Source organism: Amphiprion ocellaris, chromosome 16 (assembly GCF_022539595.1).
Source record: "Amphiprion ocellaris isolate individual 3 ecotype Okinawa chromosome 16, ASM2253959v1, whole genome shotgun sequence".
Lineage (NCBI taxonomy): Eukaryota > Metazoa > Chordata > Actinopteri > Pomacentridae > Amphiprion > Amphiprion ocellaris.
Window position 1 is genome coordinate 33,725,257 of NC_072781.1, and position 27,720 is coordinate 33,752,976.

A 27,720-nucleotide genomic window follows, 5' to 3' on the forward strand; every position below is an offset into this window, starting at 1 on the left:
GTTTGCTGAAGAACATGAGAAGAAGCCTGATGGATGTTGGAGAACATTCTGTGGTCAGATGGGCTCAGATGGAGTCCACATATTTGATGAGAACCTGACCAGGACTACCACAGTGGATGCATAGTCCTGACAGTGAAGCATGGAGGTGGAAGTGTCATGATATGGAGCTGTATGAGGTCAGAAGGTGCTGATGACATTTCTAGATGAAGGTCTGAGGATGAACCAGAATCCTGGCTGACCAGATGGAGAAGAGGAATATTCTAGCAGGAGAACATCCAGAGAACAGCATCACACCAGAGCTTCTCCACCTGGACAGTCCTGACCTGAACCCAACAGAAGATCTTTGGATCAGTTTCTATTTTGGGAAGTGTTTGTTCTTGATCGTTCAGAAGAAGAAATACTCTAAATACTGCAGTAATTCAGAAGAGATGCAGTTTTAATCAGGTGACACTCAGGAATACTTATCTTTTATATGACAATTAAACATCTGTGACGTTAATTCTTTCAGGGTGAATGAAGGCAAAAGATGTCTGAGTGAACAATGTGAGAGTTTTCTACAGTTTAGTGCTTGTTGTCGGTTGCATCGGTTCGGCCTCTTCAGGCTCGGAGCTACATGATGCTGCTCGGAGAAAACCAGAGCCCTTGGTAGGAAGAGTCACCACCGTCAGAACCTCCGTCAGTCTGGTGATCACATGCTGCAGATACTGAACAACGTCCTCCGTCACGTTTATTAAAGGACGTAACAAACAAACCGACCCGGATAGCGGACGATTCTTTCCCCTGAATGAGACCTGAACTACAAAGCAGGATGTGAAGTTGGCGATGTTGGAATTAGCAAAGCTAGTCCAGTAAATCACAAGTAAAACCTGAAGTGTTGCTCTGGTCCAGACCAACCGGATCTACGGAGGTGTTCACTGTCAGGACTACGCCTCCACTGTGGCTGTAGAGATTTAAAGCTATTCCAGTGTTCCATATGGCTTCATACGGCTGTTGGAAGCTAAAACTAGAACTCTACTCATTGCTTTGAACTGTGTTTCTATGTTAGTTCTTTCTGTTTCCAACCATCAGCTGAGAGCATAAAGATCGCTGCTCACGCCATCCCAATGAGGTTAAGTTTGTTGTGCCATTCCACCTTAAATCATCAAACTGTCAACTGATTTGACTGATATTTTTACAGCATAAAATATTGATATTTATGAAGATATCTGTTAAATTTTAGCTCGATATGTTGAAAACCTTCCAGATAAAACAGCCAGCGTTGATCCAAGTTAAAGTTTAAAGCTGTCTGATGATCATTAAATGGAAGAAGAAGGAAGAAACCTGCATGGAAGCAGCTCAACTGTTTGGTTTAGGAGGAAGTATACGTTTCTACACCTGAATCCATCACATCTTTTTATGTTAAATGAGCTTCGTTCAGAAACCTGATCCGTCTGATTGGTTGGTTTAGTTGTTCGGCTTTAGTGAAGTCAGATAAAGAAACGCTGGATGTGTTGAAGGGATGTCATAGTTCAGGCCTCAGGACGGTTTCAGGTAGTTCAGTTCTTCTAACCACAGATCACCTACCGGAGACGTAAACCTGGTTTCTCTGAGGTCAACTAAACCCTGCGATGCTCTCAATCCTCCTTTAGACTCTGTGATCTCCACCATGATGAACACCTGAACTCAGACCTCAGATCAGTTCTAACACAGTAAACAGTATCAGTCAGAACGTGGCTGAACCAGGCGACAGGAAGCAGGAAGTTTGTGTCTGGAGGTCGGACCTCTTCAGACAGTTAGAAGTCTGTCCAGAACCAGCGGTGGTGAACAGTAAGAAGCTGAGGACGGTTCGTTCATCAGCGTCTGTCTGGCGTCACAGCTGGGAGAAGCCCGTTAACGTTCTACACGATGTGATTGGCTGGCAGCTGCTGGCCGTCGTCCCTCCTCTCTGATTGGTGTTTATAAAGGTCACATGGCCCCAGGGAGAGGGGCGGTCCCTGCAGCACTGCCTCGTACGGCGGCGCCGCCTCCAACGGGAAGGAGATGGAGGAGATGTGGTCCGGAGGGTGGCAGGTCGGGGAGAACCAGGCGGCGCCGGCTGAGCTCTGACCACAGCAAGGGGGCGGGTCCAGACCAGAGTCACAAGGAAGCTCCACCTCCTGCTCCGACGCCTCATGACAGGGGTCCAATAGGGAGTAGGGAGGCGGGTCATCGGTAGGAAGGTAGATCTGAGGGGAACCAGGACCGACACACTCGTCATAACTACAGAGAACAGAGAGAACACAGGAAGTAGGTTTTACATAACGCAGCACAGCAGAGGTTCACGGTTAATACAGAAAATATACAGAAGATTATAATTAACTGGTTCAAAAGATGTCATAATAATGAACCTGATATAAAAATATAATAAGCCTGTTAATATATATAATAATATAGTAATAACGTGATATAAATTTTTTTAATAAGCCTGTTAATATATATAATAATACAGTAATAACTTAATAGAATAATATAATAAGCCTATTTATAAATATGATAATACAGTAATAACCTAATATAATAAGCATCATAAAGAATTATATAAATATAAACATCAACGTATGGAGAGTTTATATGTGATCATTTATCAGCATCAAACAATCATTAATTATCAGGACTCACAAACAAACAGCTATTTAGTTTATTTTGTCTTTGTTTATTTTTGTTTGTTTGTTTTACTTATTTATTTGTGTTTGTTCCTTCCTTCCTTCCTTGTTTTGTTCCTTCCTTCCTTGATTCCTTCCTTCTTTCCTTATTTCCTTCCATCCTTCCTTCCTTCCTTCCTTCCTTCTTTATTTCTTCCTTCCTTCCTTCCTTATTTCCTTACTTCTTTCTCTAGTTCCTTCCTTCCTTGCTTCCTTATTTCCTTCCTTCCTTTCTTCCTTTTTTTCTTCCTTCCTTTGTTATTTCTTCCTTCCTTCCTTCCTTTCTTTCTTTCTTTCTTTATTTATTTCTTCCTTCCTTCCTTCCTTCCTTCCTTGGTGTTTACTTGATGATCTGTGTTGATCAGCTGATCAGGCTGCTTTTTTATTGGCTGTTTCAGTTTGATTTTCTGCAGATTTAAACAACCCTGCATCTGTTTTAAGTCCTGCTGTGGTCTGATGATGGTTTCAGATGTTCCTCAGAGCTCATTATTTCCTGCTGAGGTGTGAACTGCAGCCGCTCAGTGTGTCTGAGGTGTTTGAACAAACTGTGAATCCTCTGAGGAGCTTCTTGTTCTTCTGAAACCCCTCAGGCTGGATAACGAACGCGTTCTTATGTCCTCAGAGTGTTTGCTGAAAATAATTTATCTCCCCTCAGAGCTGAGAGTTACACAACTGCTGCTCCTTCCTTCAGAACCACAGCTGAGGCTTCAGAAACCGTTTAATCCTGGAGGTTTAAACCCTGAAGCAGCAACGGTTAATCTGGCTTTAAAACAATGATCTACTGGAGGTCAAAGTTAAAACTGATTTCTATAAAATAACGCCAATGACTTAATTTAAAACCAGTGGTTCCATCAGCGTTCTCCTCCTTCCAGTCAGTAGATGAACCTTCTGGTCCTGTTGGTCTCCATCAGTCTGAACATTCTTCTGTATAAACTGTTAAACTCTGCCGGGTTCCTCAGGGATCCTGAACAACAGAACCTTTCTAATTCTTAGCTGGATGGTGGTCTGGACTTTGACTCCTCCAGAACTTCCACCTTATTGTCTTCAAACGTCTCTGAGGATCTTTGACTGCTCCAGGATTTCTCTACACTCGGCTGCATTCATTTACCCTCTACCTGTACAAGCCTTCCAGGACCTGCTGCTAAGGAACATCATGATGCTGCCACCACCATGCTTTATATTATGATGCTGCCACCACCATGCTTTATATTATGATGCTGCCACCACCATGCTTTATATTATGATGCTGCCACCACCATGCTTTATATCATGATGCTGCCACCACCGTGCTTCACACCATGATGCTGCCACCACCATGCTTCACATCATGATGCTGCCACCACTGTGCTTCACATCATGATGCTGCCACCACTGTGCTTTATATTATGATGCTGCCACCACCATGCTTCACATCATGATGCTGCCACCACCATGCTTCACATCATGAAGCTGCCACCACCATGCTTTATATCATGATGCTGCCACCACTGTGCTTCACATCATGATGCTGCCACCACCATGCTTCACATCATGATGCTGCCACCACCATGCTTCACATCATGATGCTGCCACCACTGTGTTTCACATCATGATGCTGCCACCACTGTGCTTCACATTATGATGCTGCCACCACCATGCTTTATATCATGATGCTGCCACCACCGTGCTTCAGACCATGATGCTGCCACCACTGTGCTTTATATCATGATGCTGCCACCACCGTGCTTCACATCATGATGCTGCCACCACCATGCTTCACATCATGATGCTGCCACCACCATGCTTCACATCATGAAGCTGCCACCCACTGTGCTTCACATCATGATGCTGCCACCACTGTGCTTCACATCATGATGCTGCCACCACCATGCTTCACATCATGATGCTGCCACCACCATGCTTCACATCATGATGCTGCCACCACTGTGCTTCACATCATGATGCTGCCACCACAATGCTTCACATCATGATGCTGCCACCACCATGCTTCACATCATGAAGCTGCCACCACTGTGCTTCACATCATGATGCTGCCACCACTGTGCTTCACATCATGATGCTGCCACCACTGTGCTTCACATCATGATGCTGCCACCACCATGTTTCACATCATGATGCTGCCACCACCGTGCTTCACATCATGATGCTGCCACCACCATGCTTCACATCATGATGCTGCCACCACCATGTTTCACATCATGAAGCTGCCACCACTGTGCTTCACATCATGATGCTTCCACCACTGTGCTTCACATTATGATGCTGCCACCACCATGCTTTATATCATGATGCTGCCACCACTGTGCTTCACATTATGATGCTGCCACCACCATGCTTTATATCATGATGCTGCCACCACCGTGCTTCACACCATGATGCTGCCACCACCATGCTTCACATCATGATGCTGCCACCACCATGCTTCACATCATGATGCTGCCACCACCGTGTTTCACATCATGAAGCTGCCACCACCGTGCTTCACATCATGATGCTGCCACCACCATGCTTCACATCATGATGCTGCCACCACCGTGTTTCACATCATGAAGCTGCCACAACCGTGTTTCACATCATGAAGCTGCCACCACCATGCTTCACATCATCATGCTGCCACCACCGTGCTTCACATCATCATGCTGCCACCACCCTGCTTCACATCATCATGCTGCCACCACCATGCTGCACATCATGATGCTGCCACCACCGTGCTTCACATCATCATGCTGCCACCACCGTGTTTCACATCATGAAGCTGCCACCACCGTGCTTCACATCATGATGCTGCCACCACCGTGCTTCACATCATCATGCTGCCACCACCATGTTTCACATCATCATGCTGCCACCACCGTGCTTCACATCATCATGCTGCCACCACCGTGTTTCACATCATGAAGCTGCCACCACCGTGCTTCACATCATGATGCTGCCACCACCATGCTTCACATCATGATGCTGCCACCACCGTGTTTCACATCATGAAGCTGCCACCACCGTGCTTCACATCATGATGCTGCCACCACCGTGTTTCACATCATGAAGCTGCCACCACCGTGCTTCACATCATGATGCTGCCACCACCATGCTTCACATCATGATGCTGCCACCACCGTGTTTCACATCATGAAGCTGCCACCACCGTGCTTCACATCATGATGCTGCCACCACCGTGCTTCACATCATCATGCTGCCACCACCATGTTTCACATCATCATGCTGCCACCACCGTGCTTCACATCATCATGCTGCCACCACCGTGTTTCACATCATGAAGCTGCCACCACCGTGCTTCACATCATCATGCTGCCACCACCGTGCTTCACATCATCATGCTGCCACCAGACGAACTGTGAGTCTGTAAGTTGTGAATCATGTTTCCGATGTTTCTCTTTAACTGAACCATGAAGAATGATGGGATTTTACTGACATATGATTAGATCAGGTTAAGTGTGTGTAGTTCCTGTTACTGATCAGTTATTGATCAGTTTTTGATCAGTTATTAATCAGTAATGATCAGTTATTGGTCAGATAGAGATGTAAGTCATGTGACTGAGATCAGTGAAGGAGGACCTCTGGCTGCAGTTCATCAGATGGTTGTGACGCTATGACGTGTGTGTGTGTGTGTGTGTGTGTGTGTGTGTGTGTGTGTGTGTGTGTGTGTGTGTGTGTGTGTGTCTCCCTGGGAGGAAACAGAAGCTTTCAGTCTCCACAGGTGAGCTGCTGATTCATCAGTGTGAGTTTTTGTCTCAAACTGTGTGTGTGTGTGTGTGTGTGTGTGTGTGTGTGTGTGTGTTTGTGTGTGTGTGTGTGTGTGTGTGTGTGTGTGTGTGTGTGTGTTGGAAGTGTGGCGTTCACAGTCTCAGCAGGTGATCTGTTGATCTGAGTTTCCCTCCACCATCTGTGACTAAACACATAAATATCAGGGTCACATGACTCGGCTCCCTGCAGCTGATTGGCTGTCAGACGTCAGCCTACAGCTTTATGGTAAACAAGGTGTGTTTGAAGTGCTTTGTGGGTCTGCAGGTATAGAAATGTGTGTGTTTGTTGTTGTTTGGTCCAGACCTCTGAGGCTCTGAGCTCCTTTAATCCTGTATTTTTATTGCTGTTTTCTTGTTTCCTGTCTCTGAGTGTTTATTATAAATCTCTCTCAGATTCATAAATCTGGTTCCGGCTGAATCTGCAGGTCTTTGACCCACATTCAGGCTGAGCTTCAAGTAAAGAGCAGGTTCCAAGTGTTTCCCTGCAGGTGATAGATCTACCTGAACTACAGCAGCAGATTAAACCTGAGACCAACACATGCAGCAGATTCAGCCTCATGTAGGACAGAGAAATATATATATAATATCTATCTATATGTGTATGTCTACTCCTGATCTTATGCTGATATTTTTAGATATACAGTCATTCTTCCATAAGTCCTTCTGACATACTGAATGAATGACATTATTATTATTTTTTAAACATGATGTAATGTAAAAAGAAATATAATATAAAATATACAGTGTGCAAAAATGGAAATAAAAAGCTTAAAATATACAGTGTTAATATATATATATTAAATGGAATGTACAAAAATATACAGAGCACAAAACAGTGCACATATTTGTTTTTTAAAAATATATATTTCTGCACTATATAGATTTTTTTCATTTTTGCACACTGTATTTTTCTACATCTTTTTTGACAGTTTTTTTTTAAAAAAGTACTTGTTTTACATAATTTTCTTTACATTTTTTTCACATTTAATTTTTTATTACTTTTATCTTGCATTTTGTGCTCTGTATATTTTCTACATCCCATTTTTAAAATAAATATATTTTTAACACTTAATGTTTTTATCTTTTTAATTTTTTTAAACATTTTTGCAGACTGTATATTTTAAATTATATTTCATTTTGCATTTCTGCGTATTATAAATGTTTTATATTGCATATTTTCTTCCCATTTTGCACTCTGTCTACATAATATATTTGAACTTTTTTATATATTTCTTACAATATAGAGACTTTTCATTTTTGCACACTGTATATTTTTACATCCTTTTTATATTTTTTAAAAACTATTTGTTTTACATAATTTTCTTTACATTTTTTCCCATTTAAATTTTTTTAATCACTTATCTCATATTTTGCGATCTTTATATTTTCTACATTCCTTTTTAAAAAAAACAAAACTGTTTTTAACACTGCATTCTTTTTTACCTTTTTTTAAAATAGTTTTTAACATTTTTGCAGACTATATATTTCATATTACGTCTTTTTACATTTTTGCATACTATAAATGTTTTATATTGCATATTTTCCTCCCATTTTGTATTTTTCTGCATTCTAAATTTTAAAAATTGCTCTATATGTCTTATGTTTTTACTTTTTAAATTTTTGCACACTATATTTTTGTTTTATTTACATATGACTAATCTGGGGGCTGCACAGTGGCGTAGTGGTTAGCACTTTCGCCTTGCAGCGAGAAGGTCCCTGGTTCGCGTCCCGGCTTTCCCGGGATCTTTCTGCATGGAGTTTGCATGTTCTCCCTGTGCATGCGTGGGTTTTCTCCGGGTACTCCGGCTTCCTCCCACAGTCCAAAAATATGCTGAGGTTAATTGATTATTCTAAATTGAACGTAGGTGTGAATGTGAGAGTGATTGTTTGTCTCTGTATGTAGCCCCGGGGCTGCACAGTGGCGTAGTGGTTAGCACTTTCGCCTTGCAGCGAGAAGATCCCTGGTTCGCGTCCCGGCTTTCCCGGGATCTTTCTGCATGGAGTTTGCATGTTCTCCCTGTGCATGCGTGGGTTCTCTCCGGGTACTCCGGCTTCCTCCCACAGTCCAAAAATATGCTGAGGTTAATTGATTACTCTAAATTGCCCGTAGGTGTGAATGTGAGAGTGATTGTTTGTCTATATATGTAGCCCTGCGACAGACTGGCGACCTGTCTAGGGTGTCCCCTGCCTTCGCCCGAGTCAGCTGGGATAGGCTCCAGCACCCCCCGCGACCCTAGTGAGGAATAAGCGGTGTATAGATAATGGATGGATGGATGGATGTATGTAGCCCTGTGACAGACTGGTGACCTGTCTAGGGTGTCCCCTGCCTTCACCTGAGTCAGCTGGGATAGACTCCAGCCCCCCATGACCCTAGTGAGGATTAAGCGGTGTATAGATAATGGATGGATGGATGGATGACTAATCTGAAGTTTTCAGTCCAGATTTATATGTTGTGGTTTAAACTCCTGATAAATAATTGAGTCCTGATCTTCCTCAGCAGGTAGTTTCACCACATTGACACCTTTTTTTTAGTTTTAGATCATTAACGAACCAGGAAGCAGGTGATTTAAGATGGGATTAAACTCCTCCAACTTCCCCATCAGCAGTCAGAGCTGAAGGAACGTCTTGAATAGCAGAAAGACAGAAAAAAGGACTGGTCTGGATGAAACCTGAAGCTGTGCAGGAGGACCTGAGTGAATTATTAAAGCTGCTGACATTTAAACCAGCAGGAGTCTGACTTTTAAAGGCTCTTTTACTCTGCACTGATTTGTTCAGGAACGTTTCTAATAAATTAATCATCAGCAGGTCGGACTGGAGAACGAAGCTTCGGAAGGAACTGGAGGAACTTTACTCCAGATTTCATTTCATGGTTTCTCTGTTTAAAAGCAGTTCTTCAAATCCTGAAGCAGACTGGTTTTAGAATCGTTTAACCGGGTTTTAGACTAGTCTGGACTAGAGTTTAGACTGGTTTTGGATTGGTTCTAGATTTATCTTAGATTTACATTTTGACTGGTCTTATTTTTGGTTTTAGACTAGTTTGGACTAGTGGTGAACAGGTTTTAAACCACTGTTTTGACTGGTTTTGGACAGGTTTTCTAGATCAATGTTAGACCTACACTTAGACTTACTTTGGTTTTGAGACTGGTTTGGATTAGTTTTGAACATTGAGACTGGTTTTCAAAGGGTTTAACTAGTTTTTGACCACTTTTGTATTGGGTTTTGGGCTGGTTGTAGACAAATTTGGACTGGTTTTAGACTGGCTTTAGACCACTGTTTTGTCTGGTTTTGGACAGGTTCTAGATCAGTGTTAGACCTACACTCAGACTGGTCTTAGTCTTGGTTTTAGACAGTTTGGACTAGTTTTTGGCTGGTTTTAGACTGTTTTAAGACTGGTTTCTGACTAATTTTAGACTGTTTTTGGCTGGTTTTTGAGAGGTTTTAAACTGGCTGTTGCATTTAGTTTTAGACTGGTTTTAAATGTGATTTTAAACTGGCTTCTGACTAGTTTTAGACTTGCTTTGGACTCACTGGTTTTAGTACGTTAAGACTGGTTTTAAACCAGTTGTAAACTTGGTTTTAGACTGATTTGCGACTAGTTTATGGCTGTTTTCTAGCTGTTTTCTGACTAGTTTTAGACTTGGTTTTGGTCTTTGTCTTCATTTTAGGCTCATGTAGAACTATCTTTTTACTGGTTTTAAAATGTTAAGACTGGTTTTAAACTGGTTGTAGAGTTGGATTTAGACTGGTTTTGCACTTGGTTTGGAGACTAGTTTTGAACTGGTTTTGGTCTTGGTTTGGAGACTGGTTTTCAAAGGGTTTAACTAGTTTTTGACAGCTTTTGCATTTGTTTTTAGACTTGGTTTTAGACTGGTTTGTTATTTTTGGACTAGTTTTTGGACCTGGTCTTGGTTTTAGGGTCATTTAAGACTACATCTTTGCTTGCTTTTAGACTTTAGTCTGTTTTGGATTGGTTTTAGACTGGCCATAGACTTCGACTTAGACTGGATTGGGTTTGGATTGAGTTCGACATGGATTTAATCTAGTTCTGAACTTGGCCTTTGCCGGTTTTAGATTTATTTCACCTGGTGTTGGACTGGTTTGGGCGTTCCTGTAGCTCACCTGGATGATGGGATCCATATATAAGTCCTCTAGCCCAAGACGAAGTTCTTCAGGATTAGTGAAGTTTTAAAGACTTTTGTTCAGGATTAATAACGTTTTAAACAGTTTCGTTCAGGATAAATAAAGTTTTAGAGAGTTTCATTCAGGATTAATAAAGTTTGGAGCCTGAACACCAAAGACCTCGTCATCAACCCTTAATGTGTTGAACAGGACGGTTCCTACCGTGGAGGTGAGTCTGGATATAGGGTGTTGATCTGGGACAGAGTCTCTCTGTAAGAGCCAAAGTCTAAACCAGAAGGAAAGTCCTCCAGGCAGCTGGACCTCAGTTCTCCTGTAGAACCTCCGAAGGAAAAACCGTCTGGTCCTGGAAAGAACATGACAATAATTAGGGTGAAGGATCTCAGCTTTCTCTGCTCAGTCCAGCTGATGAACGTTCCTTCAGAGCTTCACAGGACCATCAAGTAAATGAAGGGATTAGTTTCATAGAGTTGTAGAGTTCTTCAGCAAACTTTACTGGCAAAGTGCCTAGAAGAACGACCACTGCAGCTCTGATTAGTGGTACTATGACTCCTTCTAGACCTCATGACTACTGGTACTATGACTCCTTCTATACCTCCTGATTAGTGGTACTATGACTCCTGCTAGACCTCCTGATTAGTGGTACTATGACTCCTCCTAGACCTCCTGACTAGTGGTACTATGACTCCTTCTAGATCTCCTGATTAGTGGTACTATGACTCCTTCTAGACCTCCTGACTAGTGGTACTATGACTCCTGCTAGACCTCCTGATTAGTGGTACTATGACTCCTGCTAGACCTCCTGATTAGTGGTACTATGACTCCTTCTACACCTCCTGATTAGTGGTGCTATGACTCCTTCTAGACCTCCTGATTAGTGGTACTATGACTCCTGCTAGACCTCCTGATTAGTGGTACTATGACTCCTGCTAGACCTCCTGATTAGTGGTGCTATGACTCCTTCTAGACCTCCTGATTAGTGGTTGAGATCCATCAGGCGACATCACTTCCTGTTTGTCACCTCATCACTGATCATTAGCTAGCCAGTGTGTCGTTGATTATTATTGATTATTGATTACTTGATTATTGGTTATTGATCAGTATATGGATCAGAGGATGTACTAACCGTAGCTGGCTCTGAGCTGAGGGTTTCGGAGGCGACTGTCCTTCCTCAGGCTGCCGACGATGATGGTGATGCAGGACAGGAAGAGGACGAGGCCTATAACGATGCCAGCCACCACCAGAGGAGACACCAGCAGCGACGCCTCCCCTCCAGACTCCCTCTGGCTCCGGCAGTCTGGGAACTCCCCATGGCTCTGGTTGGAGCTCACTGCAGGACGGAAGCAGCCAGAAGTCACTGAATTTAATATACAGGACTGTTCAGAGGAACATTTAACCTCAGAGGAACATTTAACCCAGAGGAACATCTAAACCTGAGGAACATCTAAACCAGAGGAACATTTAACCTCAGAGGAACATTTAACCCAGAGGAACATTTGACCTCAGAGGAACATCTAAACCAGAGGAACATCTAAACCAGAGGAACATTTAACCTCAGAGGAACATTTAACCCAGAGGAACATTTAACTCAGAGGAACATTTAACCCAGAGGAACATTTAACTCAGAGGAACATTTAACCCAGAGGAACATTTAACCCAGAGGAACATCTAAACCAGAGGAACATTTAACCTCAGAGGAACATTTAACTCAGAGGAACATTTAACTCAGAGGAACATCTAAACCAGAGGAACATTTAACCTCAGAGGAACATTTAACCCAGAGGAACATTTAACTCAGAGGAACATTTAACCCAGAGGAACATTTAACCCAGAGGAACATTTAACCCAGAGGAACCCTAACCCTCTGACTGACGGACACCATGTGTGTTATTTCTCGGTTCTCGCTGCAGTAATCTGGTTTCTCTCAGATGTTCTCAGTGATTCCCAGGAGACGTCTGACTAACAGGATTTCTTCATTTCTCTCCTCATAAACTCGTTTTCTGAGCGTCTCTCCGGAGACGAGTCCCATCTGTAGCGGTCCAGATTTATCTGAACATGAAGCCAGACGCTTCCAGAGGAGCTGGAGGCTGATACTTAAAGAATCAGTCAGAATAGTGGTTTTATATTTCTGGTTCCAGCAGCAGATACACCTGTCCAGGTGCTATTCATCCACCTGCTGCTGTTAGCTGAGCTTCTCTCAGCATTCTACAAGAAAATATTTATTAGTCATGAAGCAGCGTCCAGGATGGTTTGAGATGTTTATGGACGCTGTTGGAGGAGGAGGAGATAAGGTTTAGTTCCTGTAAGGGTTTATTTGTTTCTTTACAGTTTTATTTGTTTCTTTAAGGTTTGTTTGTTCCTTTAATGTTTTATTTGATGGTTTCCTGGTTTAATCGCTGCCGTGTGGAAGAGTTTCTGACTTTGAGGTCTGGTCCAGGATGGTTTCAGTTCTTCATGGCCTCCTTTAGTGCATTTATTGATGTTTTGTTGAGATTTTGTTTGTGTTTTCCATATTTAAGACATTTGTTCAGCCAAATTTCTGACATCTGAGGGTTCATCTGGAACAGCTTGATTAGTTTATGGACATCTTTAGTGTTGTTGTTAAGGTTTTGTTTGTTTGGTAAAGTTTTGTTTGTTGGTTAAAGTCTTGTCTGTTTGTTAAAGTCTTGTTTGTTTGTTTCCTGAGGCCCAGTGTTGAATGGTTTCATGAGTTTATGACCTCTGTTTGGCTCTTTTTAAAGGTTTTGCTTGTTTGTTGAGGCTTTGTTGACTTTTTGTCTTCTTGGTTTCTAGTTTGTGAAGTTTGGCGTCTGGTCTGGGATTAGTTTGATGTCTGGTGTTAGTCTAGTTTGTTTGTGAAGGTTTTCTTTAGGTTTTCTTTACGAGTCTCTGTTTTTTATTATTGATGAATGAGGTTCATCCTGAGTTTATCCAAAGTAGATTAACTTTAGTTAAACTGAAGTAAAACCACTGGTTTAAGTTACATCAACCTAATCCTCATCCAAATTAGGGTTTTCTATTTCTGCACCATCTGGAGGCTCATTGGGTTAGTTTGGGTCATTTAAGGTCTTTGGTCGGTTCCTCTGTTGAGGTTTTGTGGAGGGTTTTTTTTAAGGTTTTGTGAAGTTTTTTTAAAGGTTTTGTGAAGTATTTTCAGGTTTTGTGAAATTTTTTAAGGTGTTGTAAAGTTTTTTTAAGATGTTGTGAAGTATTTTAAGGTTTTGTGAAGTTTTTTTTAAGGTTTTGTGAAGTATTTTTAGGTTTTGTGAAATTTTTTAAGGTGTTGTAAAGTTTTTTTAAGATGTGAAGTATTTTAAGGTTTTGTGAAGTTTTTTTTAAGGTTTTGTGAAGTATTTTTAGGTTTTGTGAAATTTTTTAAGGTGTTGTAAAGTTTTTTTAAGATGTTGTGAAGTATTTTAAGGTTTTGTGAAGTTTTTTTTAAGGTTTTGTGAAGTATTTTTAGGTTTTGTGAAATTTTTTAAGGTGTTGTAAAGTTTTTTTAAGATGTGAAGTATTTTAAGGTTTTGTGAAGTTTTTTTAAGGTTTTGTGAATTGTTTTTTAAGGTTCTGTGAAGTTTTTTAAGGTTTTGTGAAGTTTTTTGCAAGGTATTTTTTTGTGTGTTTTTGTTTTTTTGTGACTACTGAGGCTCGTCCAGGATGGTTTGATCAGTTTATGGCAGCTGTTTGTTCTCTTTTAGGGCTTTGTTTGCTGTTCGTGAGACGTCCTGTGTGTTTGAGCTGCATTTTTTATAGAAACGCTGCTTTGACTGGTTGCTTTGGAGGCTGATGCTTCAGATAAAGTCAACATGTGGATTAGTTGGTTCTCTGCTGCAGGCTGGAGATCAGAGGGGTTTATTAGGATTCCTGGAGGTCTGGACCTAAAGTTAACGAGATAACTACAGGTTTAACTCTGGATTCGGTCTGTTTGTCTCCATCCTCTCATATCAGCTCAACGTTGTGTGTTGGTTGTGTTGTGGTTTGCTGTAAGTAAAGCAGGTTTATTTGAGGGTTTTCTGCTCAACTGAAGTTAAAAATCAGTTTGTGAAGACTGACTTAAGAGACAAATGACAGAAACTATTAAAGTGCAGGTGGCTGAGATGAGCTTCTGATGATTTATTCATGGAAGCTTTAAGTTCCAGTTCATTTTCTTTAATAAATTCTCAGCTCAGTCACTGATGGCTTCATGATTTTGCTGAGTAGAACTTGTAGTTTTTATAGAATCTAACTGGTGTAGACGTTGTGTTTTCGTGGGTTTTTAAATGAAACCTGTAGAATAACGTGGTTTGGATTAAACACTGTGATGTTCAGATCATTATTCCTGACAGAATCACACATAATTAGTTCCATCAGGAAGATGTTTTTACAGGTTCTGGCTGATAAATGGTGTCATTGTGGTGATATTTAACAGAAAACACGACTTTAAAACCTGCTTTGTTTCATCACAGACGAGGAAATTCCCTTCTTTTGAGACCGTTTGAATTCTATCATCCTCACCTCAGAGTGGCTTCAGACAGACCATAATAGAACCAGAGCTGGAGGAGGCTGTATGGAGCTGATGGTGTTTAAACCCTGAGGGATGGACTCAGCTGCACAGGAAGCAGCCTGGAAACACTTTATTTTTTATTTTTTCAGTTTGCACGTGAGCCTCAGGGTGTAAAAATATTCATCTGATATCCAGTTAGAAAAAAAAGGTGTAAATGAATGAAGGGACATTAGAAAACCTAGAAGTCCTTCAACATTACAAAACGTTCTTCTGCGTCTCATTTAATCTGATTCTGTGAAACTAAACTAAATCTCTGCTCTAAAAGACAGCAAACCTGAGACCAACACATGCAGCAGATTCAGCCTCATGTAGGACAGAGAAATATATATATAATATCTATCTATATGTGTATGTCTACTCCTGATCTTACGCTGATATTTTTAGATATACAGTCATTCTTCCATAAGTCCTTCTGACATACTGAATGAATGACATTAAACAAACTTTCATCTGGAAGTTTAGTTCTGAGCAGCAACCAGGTTTAGTTCTGGTCCTCCGTCCATAGAGGTTGATGTTCTGAAGGTTCCTTCACACTGTCTGAGCTTCACACTAACTTTGGTTTCCATTGAGAACCCCTGAACCAAGTCTGAAGCAGCTGCCGTCTGTTTTTACAGCTGGATGGAGAAAGTAGTTCACTGTCTGGGGAGTCATTTTAGGAGCTCTGATTAGTGGAACTATGACTCCTTCTAGACCTCCTGATTAGTGGTACTATGACTCCTACTAGACCTCCTGATTAGTGGTACTATGACTCCTTCTAGACCTCCTGATTAGTGGAACTATGATTCCTTCTATACCTCCTGATTAGTGGTACTATGACTCCTTCTAGACCTCCTGATTAGTGGTACTATGACTCCTTCTGCACCTCCTGATTAGTGGTACTATGACTCCTTCTAGACCTCCTGATTAGAGTACTATGACTCCTTCTAGACCTCCTGATTAGTGGTACTATGACTCCTCCTATACCTCCTGATTAGTGCTAATATGACTCCTTCTATACCTCCTGATTAGTGGTACTATGACTCATTCTAGACCTCCTGATTAGTGCTACTATGATTCCTTCTAGACCTCCTGATTAGTGGTACTATGACTCCTTCTAGACCTCCTGATTAGTGCTACTATGACTCCTTCTAGACCTCCTGATTACTGGTACTATGACTCCTTCTAGACCTCCTGATTACTGGTACTATGACTCCTTCTAGACCTCCTGATTAGTGGTACTATGACTCCTCCTATACCTCCTGATTAGTGGTACTATGACTCCTAGACCTCCTGATTAGTGCTACTATGACTCCTTCTATACGTCCTGATTAGTGGTACTATGACTCCTTCTAGATCTCCTGATTAGTGGTACTATGACTCCTTCTAGACCTCCTGATTAGTGGTACTATGACTCCTTCTATACCTCCTGATTAGTGGTACTATGACTCCTTCTAGACCTCCTGATTAGTGGTACTATGACTCCTTCTATACCTCCTGATTACTGCTGAATCTTCCTGGATCCTTTTCCATCTTTGTCTCTCAGTCGGATTTTTGGGCAAATATTGAGTCATTTCAGTCTAATTTTAGGTCACCTGGGGAACGTTTTGAATCATTCTGGTCCATTATTACTTATTTTTGACACGTTTTCAGTCACTGTGGAACATGTTTTGAGTCATTTTGGACAGATCTTTGGTAATTCTGGACTAATTTTAGGTAATTTTAAACATGTCATTTTTCAGAGTCTGCAGTTCTTTTCCATGTTGATCCATGATGCAGACATAGATAGACCCAGTCCATAGGTCCAGGACTGAGAAGGTTCCGCTGTTCTCAGCTGATTTAGAACCATGTTCATCAGTTCAATGACTGGAATCACACCTGGACTCAGTTTGGTTTCACTGAGTTTCTACTGTGGAGCTGAATCTTCAATAAAGTAAATTTAAATTTGTTGTTTTAGTTCATCAGAAGAAATTTTCTGATATTCTCCTCAGAGATAATGAAGGGTCCAGGTCAGAACCATCTACTGTTCCAGTGGTATCTTCTGGTCACTCTGATGTCTGGGATGGTTTCTGATCATTTATAATGAAACATCTAAAGAGCTGATTCTCTCCGACAGCTTGCCACTAAAGCTCACCGTTCACAGCTTCAACGTCCTTGTTCAGCATGTAGAAGAAGGAAAGAGTCGATTCCTGGACCTTCAGCTGACTGGAGGTCATTCACTGCTTCAGCGGTAACACTGGACTGTGCTACAACACACCGTAAATTAAATCTGAAGCTCATCCAGAGAATACCAAGAGTGTACAACGCAGTAATGAGAGAATCTAAAACATAAAACTTGTTCTGGCTTATTTCCTCCATGATTTCAGATGTGTTCATTCATAGTCTGATGCCTTCAGTGAGAATCCGCAATGGAAATAGTCATGAAAATAAAGATTAAATGAGAAGGTGTGTCCACACTTTGGACTGGTAGTGTACATCCTCTATATACAGCATATTAATATATAAACTATTAATATATAGACAGTAGATTAATCTATGTCTTTTGTATATGGGAGGACGTGTGTCTGTATATTTCTACGTATCAGACTCTGCACAGTCTGATTTCTGATGAATGCAGCAACTCTCTTCATACATCGGCTGCATACATTATAGACGAGCATCAAAGCGCCGCTCTGATTCCATCTGGCAGCTGTCATTATGAGTTACAGCCTCCTCAATACCAAACCAACGTCCAGCAGCAGCAAAGTCACTTTGAGAGGAAGGTGAGGCTGAGGAGGAACTCCAGGAGGTTCTCTAGACTTACATCCCAGAATAAAAGCATTTATCAGACAGGAACTGGAAGCAGAAGGAACCAGAGGGTCTGAACTCTCTGAGGAGGTAATCATGTGGAAAAATGAACCAAATCTGACACTAACTTGGTTATATTTGATCAAAATGACTTAAATCCACACGAATGAGCCATGAATGAATCATTTTCTTTAACCACATTTGATAAAAACTGGATATTTTTCCTCAGCTGACTCCAATCAGCTGTCACATGACAAACATTTAGAGAATTTCATCCTTTAAAAATCACCGTTTATCAGCCAGAAGCTAAAAACACAAAGAACAGCTGCATCTTCCAGCAGGAAAATCAGCCAAACCTCAGCTTCAGATCCTGACCTTCCATCAGAATCACTTCATTCTGGACGTCTCATTTAGAAATGGGCCAAATATAAACCATTTATTCCAAAAACATTCTTAAAAAACTAAAGATTGTGAACTGTTCAGGACCACTGAAGCCATGAATGACTCAACTGACCAACAGCCAGACAGAAAATCACCAGAATTAAAGCATTTATCAGCCAGTTCTGGACCTATGGACTGGGTCTATCTATTACTGCATCATGGCCTCTACATAGAAAAGAAATGCACATTCTGAAAAATGAAATGATTCATTTTCTCAGATTTTGATTCATTTAGTCAGATTTTCATTCGTCTTTGGATTTTGAGTCATTTTGTCAGATTTTGATTCATTTCTGTCAGATTTTGATTCATTTTGTCAGATTTTGATTCATTTTGTCAGATTTTGATTCATTTTGTCAGGTTTTGATTAATTTTCCTCCAATTTTGAGTCATTTTGTCAGATTTTTATTCGTTTTCATCTGATTTTGATTCATTTTGTCAGATTTTGATTTATTTTCCTCAGATTTTGATTCATTTTTATCAGGTTTTGATAAATTTTCTCAGGTTTTGGTTCATTCAGAACATATCTGAGTTCCTTCACGCCTCATTCTGTGCCCCACTCTGCAGAAACTCTTCTTCTTCTGAGTCCTGGAGGCCCACTGTCCTGGATCTCTGATGTGGTTCCCCGGGTCCACGTGGTGCTGCAGGGTCCAGGTTCCTCCCCAGTGGGGTTCTGGTGGGTGAATGTGGGTCAGACTGAATGTGGGTCAGAATCCATCATCCTCCTTTAATCTACTGCTTCTGTCCCACGAGGAAGGCAGCAGACAGACGATGGCCTCCTCATCCTCATCGTGCACCTTCATCATCATCATCATCATCATCATCATCATCATCATCCTGCACCTTCATCATCATCATCATCATCCTCATCCTGCAGCTTCATCATCCTCATTCTGGTGCTGATGCAGACACTCTGACTGTTAAGCCGTGTGTCCACTAGATGCGATTTTCCTGCACATCAACGCACTGCACCTGAAATTCGCACAGACAGTGGGCAGTCACTAGCAGGCCACTACGTGGTCACATGACAGCTCTGGACCAACAGCAGGCCGCTACGTGGTCACATGACAGCTCTGGACCAACAGCGGGCCGCTACGTGGTCACATGACCGAGCTTTCAGCTGGAAATGTGCCGCATGTGGCATGCTGGTCCCGTTGTGGTGCGATTCCAGCTGCAATCCGGTGTGTTTATCCGCAGCTCATTTGCATGAAGTAGATTCGACTTCTACTTTATGCAAATTCGATGCGGCATGTGGAGATCCGATACAGCATGAAACTGTCCTCAAACATCTAAACTAGCCGTCAGTGAAATAAAACGAGGACAGATTCAGCTGCTGCACAGATTATTTCTCGCCTCAAATGCTTTTAGAAATACTTTTTGCTGAAGCGTTTTCAAAATAAAAGGGAAAGTGTACGGCCGAGCCGCTGTGTTTATCCAACTCATCTGCCAGACCGTCAATCTGAAAGCTCGGTCACGTGACCACGTAGCAGCCTGCTGTTGGTCCAGAGCTGTCATGTGACCATGTTGTGGTCCACTAGTGACCGTCCGTGTGATTTTCAGGTGCGGTGCGTTGCCGTGCGGGAAAATAGCATCTAGTGGACACACGGTTTTATTGTTGTTGTAATTGCTATTCATATTCAGAAAAACCTAATTTGTCTCCAGGGGAAATTAAGAATTGTGTTGTCATTCATTGTTGTTGTCATAACAAACAACAACTACACTGTTGTTGTTGTTGTTATTATTGTTGCTGTCATTGCTGTAGTTATACTTGTTGTTGTTGTTATTGTTACAGGTGTTATTATTACTGTTGTTTTTATTGTTGTTGTTATTAGTATTGTTGTTACTGATATTATTGCTGTCATTGTTGTTATTCTTGTTATTGTTGTTGTCATTGGTACTGATGTTGTTGTTGTTGTTATTGTTTTTGTTATTTTTGTTGTGTGTTGTTGTTACCATTGTTATTGTTATTTGTATTGTTATTGTTGGAGTTATTGCTGTCGTAACAAACAACAACTACACTGTTGTGGTTGTTATTGTTATAGTTATTTTGTTTATTGTTATTGTTTGTTGTTGTTCTGTCTCCACACTCATAAGAACATTAATAAATGATGACTAGAAATGAAGATTTCTGTTCAGACCTGAATCACTCTCAGCAGGATTCTGAGTCAGGAACCAAATTCACAGTAAATCCCGCTCTGATTGGTCGATAAACGCTGCAGATGAGTCCAGCTGTAAATCCAGCTGTCACTGAGAATCTGAGAAGCTCATTTCCACCGATCTGTTGGTTCTGATGTGTTGGTCCAGAACTAATCACTGACTTCTAGATTCCATCTCCATGATTTCTGCTTCTTCTCAGACACAAAACAGACGAATCCTTTCTCTGTTTCATGTTCAGACCGAAGCAAACAGCCACAGAACCTTCCTAAAATTCCCCAGAACCTCCTCAGAACATCTGGTTCTTTATCTCCAGTAACTTTATCAATGATCCGAGTTCTACCTTCAGACTGGGAATATTTCCAGAGTTCCAGGTCCTTGAAGTCCATAGAGGAGAACGTCCCCTGGAGAAAGTTCTAGAGTAGACCTACTGACAACTGTCTTTAAGTTTCGTCTTACTTAGGACATTCCAGGTCCTTGAAGTCCATAGAGGTGGGTCCAGATTTATCACTTTTTCGTGGATTTTTTTCAGAACTTCATCAGTCCAGTAGATAGAATCATGACATTTAGGAGGAAAAACACATCTGAGTTCTGGTACAAACTGACCCCAGATAAGTTTGACATCCATCCTGGTGTCTCAGTCTGAAGAGAATCCAGATTTGACAAACTCTGGACAATTTGAGTCATTTTGGACAAAATTTCAGGTCCTTTAGAACATTTTCGGAGTAATTTGGGGAAATATTGAGTCATTTTGGAAGGTTTTTGTCATGTTTCAGACAAATTTTAATACATTTGGGACAATTCTGTGTAATTTTGAACATCTTTTGTCATTTTGAACCAATTTTTTCCAATTTTTAATAAAACCATATTTGACAGACGGACGGACAGACGGACGGACAGACAGACAGACACAAGACAGACAGACAGACGGACAGACGGACAGACGGATGGACAGACGGACAGACAGACAGACAGACGGACGGACAGACAGGCAGATGGACAGACGGACAGACAGACAGACAGACGGATGGACAGACAGACAGGCGGATGGACAGACGGACGGACGGACAGACAGACGGACAGATGGACGGACAGACGGACAGACGGACAGACGGACAGACAGACGGACGGACGGACGGACGGACGGACGGACAGACGGACAGACAGACGAACAGACGGACAGACAGACAGACAGACAGACAGACAGACAGACGGACAACGGACGGACGGACAGAGACAGACAGACAGACGGACGGACACACTGCTCAGTCAGGGGGTGTTCTTAGAGGACGTCTTTCATAGCGATGTCCTCTAAGAACACCCCCTGACTGAGCAGCTCTGATCTATAATTAGGTCCTCTCAGGTCCTCCATGAATAAACCATGAGAGTAAAGCTCTGAGGAGATTCTTCAGGTCCAGCTGGACTCAGAAACATTTAAAGCCTCAGTTTGAAAACCCCTCAGAGACAAATCAGATGAGACCAGGATCTATGAGCTTCTGCTTCTACTCACTCCTTTACTGACAAACCACCACAAACAACAGGAAGTAAAAGCTAAAGGAATGTTCACTCATGAAGAAACCACCAGACTGAGAGAAAAAACAGACAGAACGAAGAGAGACCTGGTCCAACAGGAGGTCCAACATCTGGTAGGGTCCTGGTCCTCAACACCTCCAACACAAAGGAGTCATCATAGACTTCAGGACCAGGAGAGTCATCGTTTTTATTTTTAAATGATTGTTTGTATTTTTAAACATTTGTTTTTATTTTTAATTGCTTGGTTTTTTCAATACTTGTTTTAATAAAGCTGTTTGTAGTTGTTTGTTTTACTGTGTTGCTTTTTAAAAGTGTCAACAAAGTTTGGTTGTAGAAACGCAACAACAATAACTATCCTTGATTTAATTTAATGTAACAGACTGAGGTAATTCTGCTGGAAGAATCTACAGATTCTAGAACTTCTTACCTGAACAGATCAGTTTCATCAGCATCAACCTGATCACTGGTTCCACTGGTTCTACTGGTTCCACTGGTTCCACTGGTTCTACTGGAACATCTCAATAGGAAACCAGACGACTGCAGCAGCAAGAAAAAGAAAGAAAAAAAGAAGAACGTTAGAATACACAGAAACAGTGCAGCTGAAAGAAAGAAAGAAAGAAAGAAGGACCCCCCGATGAATCGCCCACTTATCACGGTGGAGGGTTTGAGTGTCTCTGACTGTTGTCTGTTCTTATGCACCAACAGCAGCTCAGAGTATTCGGCCTTCTTGGAGTCTCTGGGTGGTTCCTGGAAGGGGGACCACCTGGAGACTCCATAGTTCTCCTGGAGGATTTCAACGCTCACATGGGCAACGATGGAGAAACCTGGAGGAGGAGATTGGGAGGAACCTGATCTGAACCTCAGTGGTGTTATGTTATTGGACTTCTGTTCTAGCCATAGACTGGAAATAACAAACACTATGTTGGAGCATAAGGTTCTCATAAGTGTTCCTGGTACCAGAGCACCTTAGCTCAACAGTCCATGATGGACTTTATAGTCGTATCGTCAGACCTGATGCCGTATGTTTTGAACACTCGGGTGAAGAGAGGAGCAGAGCTGTCAACTGATCTCCACCTAGTGGTGAGTTGGATCCGGTGTTGGGGAAGACTGCCGGACAGACCTGGTAAACCCAAACGTGTAGTGAAGGTGAACTGGGAACATCTGGTGGAGGACCCTGTCTGTGGGGTTTTAAACTCCCACCTCTGGAAGAGTTTCTCCTGCATCCTGGGGGAGGTTGGGGACGTGGAGACTGAGTGGTCCATTTTCAAATCCTCCATTGCAGAAGCAGCAGTTAGGAGCTGGTGGCCTGAAGGTCACTGGTGCCTGTCGTCCCGGCAACCCAAAAGTGAGGGAAGCCATCATGAAGAAGGAGGCCTTTCAAGCATGGCTTGGTCGAGGGTCTCCTGAAGCAGCTGACAGGTACCGGTCAGCCTAAAGGGCTGCAGCTGCAGCAGTTGTGGAAGCTAAATCTCGGGTGTGGGAGGAGTTTGGAGAGTCTATGGATAAGGACTTTCGGTTGGCCTCAAGGAGGTTCTGGGAAACCGTGTGGCGCCTCAGGAAGGGGAGGCAGGGCTTTACTCAGGCAGTCTACAGTAGGGGTGGAGAACTGTTGACCTGTACTGGGGACATTGTTGGGTGGTGAAAAGAACACTTTGAGGAACTCCTGAACCCTGTAAACACATCCTCTGTGGAGGAGGCAGAGCCTGAAGACTTGGGGGGATCTTCATCCATATCCGTGGCAGAGGTCGCCAAGGTAGTTAAGAAGCTGCTCGGTGGCACCAGGTGTGGACGAGATCCACCCTGAGAGGCTGAAAGCTCTGGACATTGATGGACTGTCTTGGCTGACACGTCTCTACAATGTGGTGTGGACATCAGGTACGGTACCTGTGGAGTGGCAGACCTGGGTGGTGGTTCCCATTTTCAAAAAGGGGGACCAGAGAGTGTGTTTTAACTACAGGGGTATCACACTCCTCAGCCTCTCTAAGAAAGTTTACTCTAGGGTGCTGGAAGGGAGGCTCCGACCGATTGTTGAACCTCAGATTCAGGAGGAGCAATACGGATTCCATCCTGGACATGGAACGGTGGATCAGCTCTTTACTCTTGTGGAGCTGCTGAGGGGGTCATGGGAGTTTGACCTGCTAGTTCACATGTGCTTTGTGGATCTGGAAAAGGCCTATGACCGTGTCCCCCAAGGGGCTCTGTGGGGGGAACTGAGGGAGTATGGGGTACCAGGCTCTCTGATACAAGCCATTGGGTCCCTGTACAACCAAAGTGGGAGCTGTGTCCACATACTCGGCAGACTCAGACTCGTTTCCAGTGGCTGTTGGACTCCTCCAGGGCTGCCCCTTGTCTCTGATTCTATATGTGGTCTTCATGGATCTCAAGGATCAGTCGGGGTGAGTAGGGTGTCCAGTTTGGGGACCTCAGGATCTCGTCTCTGCTTTTTGTAGATGATGTGGTTCCGTTGGCTTCCTCAGACCTTCAGCAGCACTGTAGCGGTTTGTGGCCGAGTGTGAAGCAGCGGTACACAGTAATAGTACTGCATTGCTACAACTCTGTAGTATTTGTTGTCATAAAACTCTGATGGAAGAATCAGTAAATATATATGAAAAAATTATCAAATTAATTAGATGCTGTGTAATTAACTATATATATATATATATATATATATATATAAATATATATATATATATATATATATATATATATATATAAAAACTAAAATTCTCTTTAACATCGATGATCTTCTTCCTGCTGCTGCTTTTATTTTTATCTCGTTTCTAGTTCAGGATTCAGTTTTTTTCTGTTTGGTTTCTGTTTGTTTCTGGTTTGTTTCTGGTTTATTTCTGCCTGAATGTCTGTTTTGTTCTTCTGCAGTTCTCTCAGTGTTTGTGCTGAAACAGTTCAAACTGTGTGGGAGGAATCTGAGCTTCCAAAAACCTCCAGAATGAAGCTGCTGAAGCTGAACTTCCTCCCACCAGCTGCTTTCTATTTACATCCACTTCCTGTTTGGTCAAAACCACAGAAGAAGAAACATTTCCCCAAACTGATCTCCTTTACTCCTGGTTTCATCTGTCCAGCATTAATCCTGGAAATATTAAAAGATCTGCAGGAGAACATAGAGAAAGAAAACCGTCCACTAGAAGTACTACTAGAAGTACTGCAAGTACAACAGAACACTGTAAAATATGTAGTTTACATCTTAACTTCAAAAATCAGACCCAAACTGGATCTTTTACAGTGTTTAACTGTAAAATATCACAGTTTTTAAAAGAGTAAAACATAATAATTTACAGATATTTATTGTCATTAATGATAGATAAAAATGTTCAGTGTATTCATGAGTTAGTGGATTATTTCATCAGTTTGTAGACAGAATTATAATGCAGGTGGAAGTCATTTTATTTATTATATTTAAAATCAGCTTTTGAAACTGGTAAGAATTATAAATACCTCAAAATTATATTTTTAGATGTGAAAAAATCAGTAATTTTATGTGTTTTTCATTTTAATTTTACAGGTTTGTCCCATATTTTGAAATACACAAAATATTAAATCTTAATATGTAAGAAATGCATTTTCAAAATATATGATTTTACATCTAAATCTATATAAGAGATGTCATCGCCCATTTAGTTGTTTTTAATTATTCTGTTAATATTCCTCAACAGACATTTAAAAAACAAAAAAATAAACAGTCTCTTTCAAATTTAGGAAAGAAAATATACTTTAATTAATTAAAAAAAAAAACCTGCAGATATTCAGGAGATATTATTATTTTTATAGAGATTTTCTGTTATTATTTGGCTCCAAAGCTGCTAAAATATTCCTGTTAGTTTTCTAGATTTCTACAGTTTATCCTCAGAATTATGTTTTATTGGTCGTTGGTTTTTACAGCGTTAACATCCTTCACTAGACATTAAAATAAAAACTACATAAAACATAAAGAAATCATAAATAAATCTTAAACAATAAATGAACTCATAAAAAATCATAGATAAACCATAAATAAAACATAATCCAGTGTTTCCTCCAGGATTTTTTTCAGCGGCTAGGATTTAGGAATGACAGCCTGCTGCTGCTGAATGAATGTAGAGGAAACACTGTAATTTAACCATAAATAAATCCTAAATAAATCTTAAATTAAACCATAAAAAACATAAATTAACCCATAAGTAAACCTTAAATAAACCATAAATTGAACCATAAATTAAACCATGAGAAAACATAACTGAACCGATAAATTAAACCACAAATAAAACTTAAATTAAACCATAAACTTCAAATAAACCTTAAATAAACTTTAAATTAAATAATAAATTAACCCATAAAAAAACTTAATTTAAAGAATAAATAAACCATAAATGAAATCATACAAAACATGAATAAATCTTAAATTAAACCATAAAATCAACCTTAAATAAACCATAAATTAAACATAAATAAACCATAAATTAAACACAAATAAACCATAAATTTAACCATAAATCAAACCTTAAATAAACCATAAATTAAACATAAATAAACCATAAATTAAACCACAAATTAAACCTTAAATAAACCATAAATAAACCATAAATTAAACCATAAATAAACCATAAGTTAAACATAAATAAACTTTAAAATAAAAATTAAATAAACCATAAATAAACCATAAATAAACCATAAATAAACCTTAAATAAACCATAAATATACCATAAATATATCAAAAATTACACCATAGATAAACCTTAAATAAACCATAAATTAAACCATTAATAAACCTTAAAATAAGCCATAAATAAACCTTAAATAAACCATAAATAAACCTTAAATAAACCATAAATAAACCATAAATTACAGCATAAATAAACCTTAAAATAAACCATAAATAAATCTTAAATAAACCATAAATAAAACCACTCATGAATCTGATTTTATTCTAATTAAGGACATAATTAATCATTACAGATTTTTCTGTATTTCAATAATTCGGTTAAATTCTGATCTTTTCCGGTATTCGGGACGTTTCCGTGATTCTCCGGTGTGTTTCCTCAGCAGCAGTTTAAAGCTGCAGTCTCCGGATCGTTACATAACCCGGTAATCGGTAAGTCCAGCGTTCTGCCCGATAACCGGAGCCTCCTACCTGCCGAACCGTCCGTCGGTGCTCCGGTTCCTACATCCTGGTGCTGCCTCCTCCTCTTCTCCCGGGACTCGGCCCTCCTCCTCAGAATAGCTCCGTTAAACTCCCGCTGATACCGACACCATCCGAGCGGGCTCCCGTGCGCGCTCCCGTCTCGCAGCATCACTACCGTCCTGCGGTCCCGGTCCACCGGCGGAAGCTCCCCGCCTCCTCCGAGCTCCGTCCGGTGCGTCGGTGGAGATCAGCGGAGAGTCACGAGATCTACCGGTTTAACGGTTCATAAATATTAATCTAATAACAAATAAAGATGAATAAATTAAAACTCAATAATCCGCTGATGCCTTCATTAAAATAATAATCAACATTTTAAAAGTCATTTTTAAATATTTAACTGAACTGTCCTGTTTACTTAAATTATAAATAATAACCAGGAAAATCACAACAAATATGTAAACGAACAAACAAAAAAAATTCTAAAAAACATGAAAAATATGTTTTAAAAAACCTTGAAAAATAATATTTAGAAAACAAAACAAATAAGTAAAAAGCTGAAAAAAATATATTAAAGGAGCAACAGAAAAAATGTAAGAACTGAGAGCAAGTGTTAA

General features: G+C 40.9%; 1 protein-coding gene across 1 annotated transcript; it reads right to left on the reverse strand.

Moving 5' to 3' along the window:
* Nucleotides 1-418: 418 nt before the first annotated feature.
* On the reverse strand, nucleotides 419-27,322 carry bean1 (brain expressed, associated with NEDD4, 1). The gene is made up of 5 exons (XM_055018946.1): nucleotides 27,116-27,322; nucleotides 22,417-22,526; nucleotides 11,685-11,888; nucleotides 10,763-10,904; nucleotides 419-2,238 (listed from the first exon to the last, which is right to left on the reverse strand). The coding sequence occupies exons 2-5, from the start codon at nucleotides 22,439-22,441 to the stop codon at nucleotides 1,878-1,880; spliced, it is 732 nt and encodes a 243-aa protein (XP_054874921.1). The 5' UTR covers nucleotides 22,442-22,526; nucleotides 27,116-27,322; the 3' UTR covers nucleotides 419-1,877.
* Between the last annotated feature and the right edge of the window lie 398 nt (nucleotides 27,323-27,720).

Excerpts from the sequence above, each read along its gene's own strand:
- bean1 (XM_055018946.1), bottom strand. The coding sequence starts at position 22,441 with ATGCTGATGAAACTGATCTGTTCAG. Across the intron at positions 11,889-22,416 it reads GATGAAACTGATCTGTTCAG|TGAGCTCCAACCAGAGCCAT; the intron begins GTAAGAAGTTCT and ends TCCGTCCTGCAG. Across the intron at positions 2,239-10,762 it reads TATCCAGACTCACCTCCACG|TTATGACGAGTGTGTCGGTC; the intron begins GTAGGAACCGTC and ends TGTTCTCTGTAG.